Source organism: Canis aureus, chromosome 25, assembly GCF_053574225.1.
Source record: "Canis aureus isolate CA01 chromosome 25, VMU_Caureus_v.1.0, whole genome shotgun sequence".
In the NCBI taxonomy this organism is placed as follows: domain Eukaryota; kingdom Metazoa; phylum Chordata; class Mammalia; order Carnivora; family Canidae; genus Canis; species Canis aureus.
In genome coordinates this window covers 4,900,624-4,911,934 of record NC_135635.1, presented here as the reverse complement: position 1 = coordinate 4,911,934, position 11,311 = coordinate 4,900,624, and the positions used below count along the sequence as shown (strand labels likewise).

At 57.2% G+C, this 11,311-nt stretch overlaps 1 protein-coding gene across 5 annotated transcripts in view; it reads right to left on the bottom strand.

The window, feature by feature from the left end:
• The window catches only part of NCKAP5L (NCK associated protein 5 like), a 30,156-nt gene that overhangs the window by 6,266 nt on the left and 12,579 nt on the right, over positions 1–11,311 (bottom strand). Inside the window, exons 1-7 of one of the 5 annotated variants that reach the window (XM_077870127.1) lie at positions 9,541–9,661; positions 6,940–6,999; positions 5,814–5,942; positions 4,981–5,049; positions 4,818–4,856; positions 3,971–4,090; positions 828–941 (exon numbers count right to left, since the gene is read on the bottom strand). In XM_077870127.1, the coding sequence (XP_077726253.1) occupies positions 828–941; positions 3,971–4,090; positions 4,818–4,856; positions 4,981–5,049; positions 5,814–5,936 (465 nt within the window). In that variant the 5' untranslated portion in view covers positions 5,937–5,942; positions 6,940–6,999; positions 9,541–9,661. Of the gene's footprint in view, positions 1–827; positions 942–3,970; positions 4,091–4,596; positions 4,634–4,817; positions 4,857–4,980; positions 5,050–5,813; positions 5,973–6,939; positions 7,000–9,540; positions 9,662–11,311 lie in introns of those variants that run through there. The other 4 variants (XM_077870125.1, XM_077870124.1, XM_077870126.1 and 1 more) reach the window with 4 other exon arrangements.

The following is an 11,311-nucleotide window of genomic DNA, read 5'->3' as shown; positions in this document are numbered from 1 at the left end:
ACTCTCCCTGTTTCTGCCCTGCTCCTCCTGGGGCCAGCTCCTCTAGCACGGTGGTTAGCGACACGGGCTCTGCAGCCAGACTGCGCAGGTTCCAGTCCTAGGTCTACTGCTCAGTTAGCTTGGTGGACTTCGGCAAGTTATTGAACCTCTAAGCTTCACGGCATCACCTACAAAAAGGGATGGCTAATCATGCTTAACCTCACAAAATAAATGAAATCAGGGGATCCCTGGGTGGCGCAGCGGTTTGGCGCCTGCCTTTGGCCCAGGGCGCGATCCTGGAGACCCGGGATCGAATCCCACATCAGGCTCCCGGTGCATGGAGCCTGCTTCTCCCTCTGCCTGTGTCTCTGCCTCTCTCCTCTCTCTCTCTCTCTCTGTGACTATCATAAATAAATTAAAAAAAAAAAAAAAAAAACTTAAAAAAAAAAATAAATAAATGAAATCAGGGAAGCAAAAGAATAAACGGATACTAGCTCTAGACTTGAAGAAGTAAGTATATAGACAATTGGAAGTAGACGCCGAAAATTATTTTAAAAAAATATATAAACGAGATCCAGGGGTTCAGCACAGTGTCTGGCACGGAGTGAGAGCTCAGGAAATGTTAAGGACGCATCTTACTAACGCTCACTCACCCTGCTTGCAAGGCTAGCTAGTGACTGGCAGGGGGACTCTGTTTCTCTGGGTGTGAGGCTGCCAGCTGAGGGCTCACGCCCAGCCCGGAGAAGGATCTGCCCCTCCCCTGGGACTCCTTAGGATATAGCAACGGGGTACGGACTCAAGACTCCGTAGCCAGAGAAGCCACGGGCCACTGTGCCCGGCCGTCCTACCTCTCTCTGCCCAGCACAGTGCCCCAGAGGCAGCGAAGTGGTCGGTCCCTCGGCAGAGCTCAGGGACGGAGAGGCTGGTGGCTCGGACGGAGGCTGGAGTGGCGTAAGTGGGATCTGCAGGCGAGAGGCAGAGTTAGCATAGGGGCCGTCTGTCCCAGGTCTCTACCCCCTCCCGATGGGAAGGGCCGTCTTCCAAGTCTGCTCCTTCAGGGACGTGTCTTGGCCTACAGTGCAGCCTTCACCACACTGTCCCCCCACTAGGTCAGAGGAGGAGCCTTGGGAGAGGGCGCATAGGAAGGATGAAGAAGTGTGAGCCCGGGGGCAGGGAGATGGAACCGGTCTGGGGCTTTAGAGAAAGAAGACTGCGCCTGGGGCGCCGAGGGCAGCGGCAAGCCTAATTTGGGTGCCCCTGGCAGCTCTAGGACCACTTTTCTTCCCGATTACGGAGAGGCCCGCCTCGAATGGCCCCTTCCTGTTCTCACTGCCTGTGACCCCAGCATCACAGGGATGGCTGAGACTAATGGAAAGACATTTGTTACCGGGTCCAAAAAAAGAGATGGCAGGAATTATCATCTCGGTCCCCCCCAGCTGGTCTCTGAGGATGACAAAGGTACTGCTGTTTAACCTCAGGTCAACTTCGCTCTCAGTCCCTGAGAATGTCCTTTCCATCTCCGAGGCATCTCGACTAGCCATGAGTCAGCTTTACACTCCTGCCTCTGTGGATTCCTCTCTGGCTGGCCAGCGGTGGCCCCGATCCTCACTCCTCCTCCGGCCTGGATGCTGCTCAGCATTCGTCTCCCTGACCTCGTTTGGTGGCTTCACAAACGTCTTATCTAACAAAGCAGCTGAAAGTATTCTTTTTTTCTTTTTCATCTAAAGCGTCTTTGTGCTCAGAGCCTCCTATCCCTGCCCACTGCCTAAGGAGACAAGTCTGGACTCCTCTGCCGGCAGTCTGGGCCCGGCCTGCTGGTCCTTCCCCGACGCCACCTCTGGTGCTCACTCACTGCTCCTTCACGCAGCCTTTGTGCCGGCCCAGCTGAGTGGCTTGCTTCTGCAGAGGCTTCCCTGTAGTTCCTTCCGCAGGGCATCCCTTCTCCCCACCTTCAACTCTACTTCTTATTTATTTATTTTTTTAAGATTTTATTTATTTGTTCATGAGAGACACACAGAGAGAGAGGCAGAGACATAGGAAGGGGAAGAAGCAGGCTCCCTGTAGGATCCCAGGACCTGGGATCATGACCTGAGCCAAAGGCAGATGCTCAACCACTGAGCCACCCAGGTGCCCCTCAACTCTCCTTTTTAAATCTCCCATCCAGCGAGGGCCAGGTCACCTCCTTAAGGCCACTCCGCTGGCCTCTCTGCACTCCTGGACAGCGCTGTCACTCTGCCCCAACCTCTGGCTGTCTAGGGACCCGCCTGAAGCCCCAAGCAGTCCAGCCCTCAGGGTTTATGTGCTCTGCACAGACCACAGCCCTGTCCAATTCCATACACATGTTGGCAAAGGCGCTGCTCTCAGTAAGAGCTTAATTAGCATTTGCTCAATGGAGCTTTCATCCTAGCAAAGCACAACTTGAATGTAACATTAATAATGATAAACAGCTGCTAATTATTGATTACTACCATGAGCCAAACGCTATATATTGTTTCATTTCATCCTCACGATAACCTGCAACGTAGGTACCTTAATCCTCACTTATAAGAAAAAACCCCTGGGGTTCATAAGGTTAAATAATTTGCCCCAGGTCACACAGCTAAGAATTAGCTAAGTTAGGGACCCAATCCAAGTGCATCTGAGGCCAAGGTTCACGCTCTTTCCATCATGTCATGTTACCTCTGGGGAAGATAATCTATTGCCCCAAACCCCAAAATGTCCCAGATTTCATTTCAGTGATTTAAGGATGATCTACATCTCTGTTATCACTGGTCACCAAGAAAGGTATGGACAGGGTGAGCCTGGCTAGTGTGGTTAGGCCCCTGGGGGTTCCAGGGTGACCTCTGTGGCAGGGACAGGCCTGGGGCGGGAAGAGCCACAAAGTTACTGCCACTGATTCAGACCCAGTTCTGCACTGGCCTTGGGGACAGAGCCTCCAAAAAAGCCATGGGGTGATGAGACACCTCTGCCAGGGGCCAGGCTTCCCAGTGAGCCCTGGGGCATCCTCCTTACAGTCTAGGGGCCAAGAGCTGCCTGGTTGGCATCAGACAGGCACAGAAGGTGCTTCTCTTCTTGGCGAGGCTGGGGGTAGGATAGGGATGTGCTGGCTGACCGCACAACCCAATCTTCACCTCAGGGCCTGGAGCTGGTCCTGGTCCTCCCACCCCCATATCTCACCCCAGCTGCGGAGCTCCTGATAGAGTGACCACATGCGACACGTCTTTTTTGTTGTTGTTGTTTTAAGTAGGATCCACACCCAGTGTGGAGCCCAACACAGGGCTTGAATTCACAACCCTGAGATTAAGACTTGGGCCGAGGTCAAGAGCCGGCTCTTTAACCGACTGAGCCACCCAGGCGCCACCCCAGCCCAAGTGACATCTTAACTGAGTTCAGAATTCACTCCTCCTAGCACTCTGCATTTCCTGGGTGAGGCAGGTGTCAGGGGTAGAATCAAAGACTAGCACCTGAGGACATGGCCTGTGCGTCACCGGGCAGGCAAATGCAACTGTGTGTGTGCACACACACACAGAATGACCCAGGGGGACGTGCCTTTCCTGACCTCTCTGTGACACCCAGCACCGGGCGCCTTACGCCCAGCCCCGCCCCTGCCCCTTGCCAAGAAGCTGCAGTGCAGTGGCCAGAGGGGCCCCTTGGGAGCTTGAAATCACTGCATTTTCAGCCTCCACCCATCGCCCCACACAGGGCAGGAGCAAGCAAGAACCTTCTCTGTCAACAAGAAGGGATGCCATCCAGTGGGGCAAGGAGCACGGGGGAGGAGGGGGAGAGCCGAGCTTGAGAGCACTCCGGGAATCTCCCCCCACCCCATCTAGGCTCACATCTATCAGTTGAGATGAGCCTTTCTCAGATGGCCATAGCACCCAGAGGGGGGATGGAGGGGGACGGCTGCCGCCTGCTTCTTCAGGTATCAGGAGAAAAGGAGGTGACGATGCTGATGGGGCATGAGGAGGGAGGGACAATGGCCTGTGCCCACCTGAGGGAGGGAGCCTGTCGTCAGCTGGAGTTTCTGCTGAAACAGGGCGCTCAGCATCTGGTTCTGTCGCTCCAGGTCAAACACCCTCTTCTTCAGCTTGATGCACTCCTCCCGCAGGTCCTGCCACCCAGGGAGGCGGAGGGAGACAAGGAGAGGATGGCGGGGAGGGGGCGAGCGGTATGAGCACAGTCTCCTTCATCAGAGCAGTGGGCACTAGTGCTGGGTGTGCCCTTCTGCAGCCTCCTTCCAGGGGGAGCTGAGCCTGCCTCTGTTTGTAGCTGTCACATTTTTCTGGGGATGGTAAGTTCTCTAAAGTTTACCCCTGGTGGGAGGTAAATCCTATTCCCTTTGGCATCTTTCCCATCCCTGGAGCCAACCCCCTGCCTCTTAGAAACCACACATCAAAGAAGGGCCCATATAAGGCAGAGGAAGACCTGGGGGTCAGAGTGGCTCATAAGTCAAGGAGTTCCCACAGCACTTGAGTAAATATTTAGATGCCACCTTATGCTCACAACATTAACATTGCTACCAGGGCCATCACAATCTGGAGAAACCAGCTGGGGCCAGGATGAGGGAAGGATTCAAGCCCAAATCAAAGTTACCACAGCTCAGAGACCTGGCCTTACCTAGCCCACCTCTGCCTCCGGGTAGAACAGTATGGACCTGTCCGAGGTGGGGAGAAGGAGCCTTGTTGGAGGGTCCGTAGGCCTTTTCCACCAAGCTCCCTCCTCTAGCCCCTAAGTGAGTAGGCTCAGGGGTCCCCAGGAAGGACATCCCCTGCTGTATTCAGGGCCTCTCCCCAGGGCATCTGGGTTCAGGGGTGAGACTGTCCCCCATGGTTGCTTACCTTCTGGTTTAGCAGTGCCTGCACCACGTGGTTGGCAACCTGGGGACAGAGGGCCCGAGGCAGAGCTATCAGCCCACCAGCCCCTGCCTGGAGCACTGACCACCCGTGCTCCTCCCCACTTCCTCGTAACCCCTACACCAGTCCCCCCAGAGACCCCACAGACCTCATCTAGACAGCGCTCGTAAGTCTCCCGCTGGTTTTCATTGGCCTGGGCAAGTGCCGAGTTCTCTGCCTGCAGGAGGGAGAAAGAGGGCGATAAAGGAGGCTGTGGGATCATTCTTCCACCAGGGTAATTCCTTTTGGGGAATGGGAGGTAGGGCGTCTCCTAGCTACACCCCTAACCCAGCTCTTGGCTCTGGCTGGATTCCCCACGGGGGTAGGGTGGGGTGGGGTGGGGTGGGTGGTAGCTACAGAGACAGATGGAAGGCATCAGAAAGGCAGAGCGGAGATGGCTGGTTTTCTGTAAACCCCAACCTCAGTCAGGGAGGATGGAGGGCCTGGGGAGACACAGTGGCCAGGATACGCTGGAGGATGCCAGGAGTAATCCTTATTTCCCCGCAGGGAGGGCAGAGGAGGCTGGGGGAGGAGACTATGGTGAAGAGCCTAGTTTGGGGATCCATGTTTGTCCCCCGACTCCTAAGCCCTGGGTCATCTAAACCCTTCTTCCTGTGGCCTCCGTGACCACGCCTTTCCTAGACCAGCAAGGGCATGAAAGTGGGGGAGAAAAGGGGGGAAGAAGGGAGACCTTTGGGGATTAGGACAGCCCGACCCCTGTGCAAGATTCTTGTCCCAAGTCACCCCCGACCCCTCCACCCGGATCAGAGAGCTCGGAGCAAAGAAAGGGCTTCTCAGAGGAGCTCTGTCAGAGAATGTTCCGCTCTGTTCCAGCCCAGCAGAGGTGGGCTGAGAGGAAGGCCCCCCCCCACGTCAGAAGAGCCCATCCAAGCTCCTGGGGCCTCTGGTGGGTCCCGCCACCCGCACCCCGGGGTGTCCCACCTCTAGCTCCCGGAGGCGGCGCAGGAGCTCCTGGCAGGTGCCCGGCTCCGTGGCGCCGTCACCACCCTCTCCCGGCCTTGGCTTTGCGGGACTCCCGGCGGGCTGGTCCATGGCCTCTGACATCAGGCCCTGGGAACAAGCGAGAGAAGCCCTGGCAGGCTGCTCCAGGGCGGGGGGGAGGTGAGCGGAGGAGGAGGACAGACAGGACACTTGTCAGTGTTCCTGAAGTCCAGTGTGACCGACGTGCCATGGATACTGTAACAATCCAGGGCCTGACTCAGGCTCTTCTGGTCACAGGACAGACCCACAGACACACTCTTCCCATTTGAAGAACGGAGGCTATTGTTTCATAAATCTCAGCAACCGCGCTCACCCTAGTGCAGGTGACACAGATGCTGGCCAGGTGTGGGGATAGGCTGCCCCCCAGCTCCCTGCTCCCCTGAGACCCGGGGGCCCGGTCTCTTTGTGCATCCCGTTCCCTCTGCAGAGGTCCCCTGACACCTCCCTGCCTGCCACTTGGCCGCTCCTTCCTATGCATTCTTTGGGGTTCCCAGTCCCGGTGGCATGGCTCTGTGCCTGCCTGTCGGGGAGGGTTGACCCCGTGAAGGCAGGGACTCTGTGTTCACGTCCCTGCCCAGACTCCCGCTCCTTGGTGGGGAACCCGGCTTGGAGGAGACCAATTGATGACAAAACCGACTAGTGTGTCATTGCCTGAGAACGACACAGCCAGGGTCGTGGCCTGTACTGTGCGCTGTGATGCCCTCCACGCTGGACCACTGTCACAGCTACTGGCTGTACCCGACCAGGCTTCGGCAGCTATCTGAGGTTCAACTTCTCTGCTAGAGGAAAGCATTCGTTTCCTTCTTTCACACAGATATTGTAGAAATTTCCAGAAGATGGAAAACCCTTCCTAACATAAAAGGGTGGAGGCCCCTAGTTCACCGTGGACTACTTGCCTCTCTGATCCGCTGAAGCCCCCACAAAAGGAGCTTAGAGCTTTCAGGCCAAGGAAGAGAGGAGCCCTCTGAAAGACCCCCCTCATCCTCCGCTCACCCACCCACCCCTCCCCCACCTACCCCTGCCCTCCGGGCCCCCCACCAGCGTGCACAGGCTCAGAGCCCCTCACCTCTCTGCCTCCTCACCCAGGCTGGTGCACTCACTCTAGCAGCCGGAAAGGTCACCTCGCCTGTGGAGAGAGAGGGAGACGATGGCAGCCGTGCTTTCCACAAGCATTCATGTGGCTCCTGCCGTGTGCCAGGCCCCGGGCCTTGGGGATGAACAAGCCGGAGAGAGCCCTGCCTTTATGAAGCTTCCATTCCACTGGGGGAGGCAGATAACACACAGGTGAACCAATGAACAAGCATCAGGTCCCCAGAAGGCACCGAGAGGTGACAAGGAAGCAGAGATCTCAGGGAAGTCCAGATGAAATTCTGGAATGAGGGAGGAGCACTACAGGCGGAGCAAAGAGCCAGTGCAAAGGTCCCTAGATCTCAGCCAGAAATCACCCAGACACCAAAGAGGAATGAGCGGCACCACATGATGCTTTATGGCTCTTCCACAACATATGCTGTCTTCTTCTTCTTCTTCTTTTTTAATATTTATTTATTTGAGAGAGAAAAAAAACAAACTGTGCACACATAGAGGGAGAGGGAGAGGGAGAGGGAGAAGTAGACTCTCAGCCAAGCAGAGTCTGACTTGGGGCTCGATCCCAGGACCCCAGGATCATGACCTGAGCTGAAGGCAGACGCTCCACTGACTGAGCCGCTGTCTTCTTTAATCCTCATAACCACAACGGGAACTAAACGCTATGATCAACAACACCTATATTTGAGACGAGGAAACGGAAGGGCAGGAAATTACGCTTCCAACACGGAGCGTATCCTGTGTGCCAAGCAGTGTGGCGGCACTTTCTCAGGCACCGCTGCACCTGATCCTCCTAACAACCTTATGGGGGGGCACCAGCCAGGATGAGGTGCAGTATCTGGAGGCATATGGCTGGTTCACAACAGCGGACAGGCCTCCATTCCCCCTTCCTATGCGGCCTCTCTGCACACACACGGGTTTACAGAGAACTGTAAGCTCCTTATACTCTGTAAGCTCCTTAGAGTCCCAGGGCCCCTGGAGCTCTGCAAACGGGACAGATCTAGGTTGGAATCCCGACTCTACAAACTGTTTCCTCACCTGTAGAACGTGCATGAGAATACTTGGCCCAAATGGTTGTTGGAGGATGAAATGAGATAATGCGTGTAGAGGGTCTTGCAGGAACTCAGTAAATGGACGTTTCCATGATTACAACCCCAAAGAGGCACAATGCGAAGTCCCGCCTGTTCCCTACTGCTGTCGTCTGCTCACCTATAAGGGACCCCGCATCCCGGGCTCCTCACTGTGGGGTCTGGGCAGTGGGGGCACCCCCGGACCTGACAGGGCCGCTCTACCCACCTTGTGCTGGGGTGGGGGGGAGCTCCTCCTCCCAACTCCTCCCCACCAGCTGCCAGCCCAGCCTTCACCCCAGAGGGAGAAAGAGGCAACTACAAGGGCAGAGAAACTTCTTTCCCAGTGTACGTGCCCTTGTGTGTATGACAGCGGGAAGGGGGCTTCTGAAAAGTGCGGGAAAAGGAAAAACTTGTAATACTTTATTTTTAAACACTCCACAACAATCTAAAGTCCTTTGTTATTTTAACAACATTAAAACATGTATTGGGTATAGCTTCATTTGCTCATGACATTATCGTGTTTGATATTTTTAGAAATGGACAGGCTTGGAAAAAAATGAAAAAAATTCAGGACATATCCTCCTTCCCACATACATAAATAGGGGTTAAAACCAAAAAAAGGCCTCGGGTTACCTCTACCACTCGGGTTCCATCCCACCCCAGCATGCCATCTCCTGCTAGTCAGGGGCTCCCCATTATGCACGCCTTCCGCCCGGTTCCCTGGCTCTCCCCTCAATCCCCTCGCCATCTCTCCCCTGTGGACACCTCCAGGGAATAGCGGGGGGTGGGGGGGGGTGGGGAGGTGGGGGCCACACAGTAGGGAGGGTGAGGAGAGCAGTGGGGTGCACCCAGCAGTGTCCAGGGGCCAGAAAGGGAGAATGATAAAGCTGGGGAAGGCCCAAGTCTTTGTGTCCTCAACCACGACAGCAAAAAGCAAACTGAGCGTGAAGATGGTTTAGGAGGCGATCTTTTCCTAAAGAAAAAAAAGCAAAAATGAAAATGCACCCAGGAGGCCAGGTCGTGGGGACTGGCTGCGGGTTATGTAGGGGCTTTCTGTGTGCGGAGGAGGGTGGGGACCCCCCTGGGCCCTGAGAGCCTGCTGCTGAGCTGAGCTCCTGGTCCCGGCGGGGGACCCTCCGAGCCACAGGCCGCCCCAAGGCAACGGCTCTGTCGCGGGGGCCAGGGTCTGTGTCCCCGGCTGCGCTCCGGGAGTGAAGGCAGACTGTGACTCAACCTCACTGTGGGGACAGGGTTTCTGCCCTGGGTCGGCGGCCGGGCCAGCTCGGGCGGCGGCCTTCTCTCCGACGGCAGGGCCAGGGCCAGGGCCGGCTCGGGCAGTGCAGGAGCTCCGCGGGCAAGAGCACCTCCTACACCCCCTCCCCGGTCTGCGCTTTCCGCCTAGATATCGGGGACCGGCAGCCCGACTGCCCCCCGGGGGCCTCCTCGGGGGTCGCGGGGCTCCCCTCTGGCCGGGGCTGCACCCCCGCCGCCCCCCGCCCCCGGCCCCTACTCACAGCCTCCGAGCTCGGCCCCGCCCGGGCCACCCCCGGCCCGGGTCCTCGGGGTGGCCCCGGCTCCCGGCCTTCCCGCCGCGGCCCCCCACGCCGCGCCGATGCCACGCGGGGGACGCCACGCGGGTCGGGGCGCAGCCGGGGCGCGCCCCCGCCCCCTGCAACCGAGGCTTCTCCCGCCAGAAGTGCCGCCGGGCAGCCCCGCCCCCCACAAAGGCCTGATTCAGAGGGAGGTGACCTCAGTGCCGAGGGGCGGGCGGGGGAGGGGACGGAGGGGACCCGAGCCTCCCGGGCCTCCCGGGCCCTCCCTCGGCCTGACCCGGGAGGGGGAGCAGCTGCTGGGGGGCTCGGGGAACCCGGGGACACCATGCACGGGCCCCGTCCAGGCCCTTCCGTCGGCCGGAGCAAAGGAGCAAAGGAGCAAAGGAGCAAAGGAGCAAAGGAGCAAGGCCCTGGCGCCTGGCCAGCCGGGGCGCAGGCAAGACGCCGACCCCAGCCCCAAGCCCCGGCCTGGGAGTCAGGACTGAGGGGTGGCAGCAAGCCCGGCTCCCAGGCGCCCCCATCCGGCCCTGAGGAGCCCCTCACTCACCAGCTGTTCCCCCCAGAGTCCTCTAGGGAAAGAGGCCAGGGACCAGGAGGGGGAGGGGGTGGGCAGCTGTGGGAAGGCAGAGATGGGGAAGCTCACTTTAATAAGAGAATCATCCGTAACAACAACCGGTTCCCCCCTGCTCCCCCCCCATCCCCCAGCTGCTTTCTGGAATCCCCGTCACACCCAAGAGTCCACTTGTAAACAGCAACTTCTGCACCCCACAGCCAACACTCCTGCCAGACAGTATCAGTCCTGGGCTGTTGGGAGTGAGGGGATAAAGGGACTGAGGCCCCAGGGCATTCCTGGCCTCAAAGTAGCCACCTTAATCCCAGCCCAAAGCATCTTTTAGCCCTAAGAATTCCAACCAGCCCCCCCACAACCCCACCCCCCGCGGGGAAAGAGGACAGACAAGAATTTCCTTCCCTCCTCCAGACAACTGGCCCCAAGACACAATAGGCCTACAGAGAGGCATGTGTCCATGGGGAAGGGGCCCCCAGCATCCCCTTCCAACTTCCTCTTCGAGAGCACTGCAAGAACCTCCAGCCCTTGGTGCAGCATCAGCCCCCTGCCCCTGCCCTTCCGAGGCAGGCAGGAGGAAGGGCAGTCACGCTGAGCCCCAAAGTCTTACAGACTTCGACACCCCTTACCTCCCCTCTCCCGGCTCCTTCATGCCCCTTGTCCAGGCATAACCCAACAACAACAACAACAACAAAGCAGCTGCTGGAAGTGGGGAGCTGAAGGGGCTCAGACACAGACACAATGGGTTTACTTATAGGGCCACATGGCCAGGGGTTCCACTCCCCAAAGCCTAGCTGGGCCCATTCTCGCCAAAAGGCAGATTTAGAGTCTAGTCCCAACACTACAATTTATGTGCTGTGAGGCTTTAGGGAAATCACTCAATCTCTCAGGGACAAGTTGCTTTATGCCAAAAGGAGGCTGTTCTACAACAGTGGTTCTCAAAAGATGGTCCAGGGAACCTAATGTTCTTCTAAGGAATTCACAGAGTTGAAACTATTTTCATACTACTACTAAGACATCATTTGCTTTTTTAAGTTTCACTCTCTTAGGAGCATATAGTGGCATTTTCCAGAGACTACATGATACGTGATATCACAACAGACTGAATATAGAAGCAGATATGAGAATCCAGCTGCCTTTTATTAAGTCAGACGTGACATATACAAG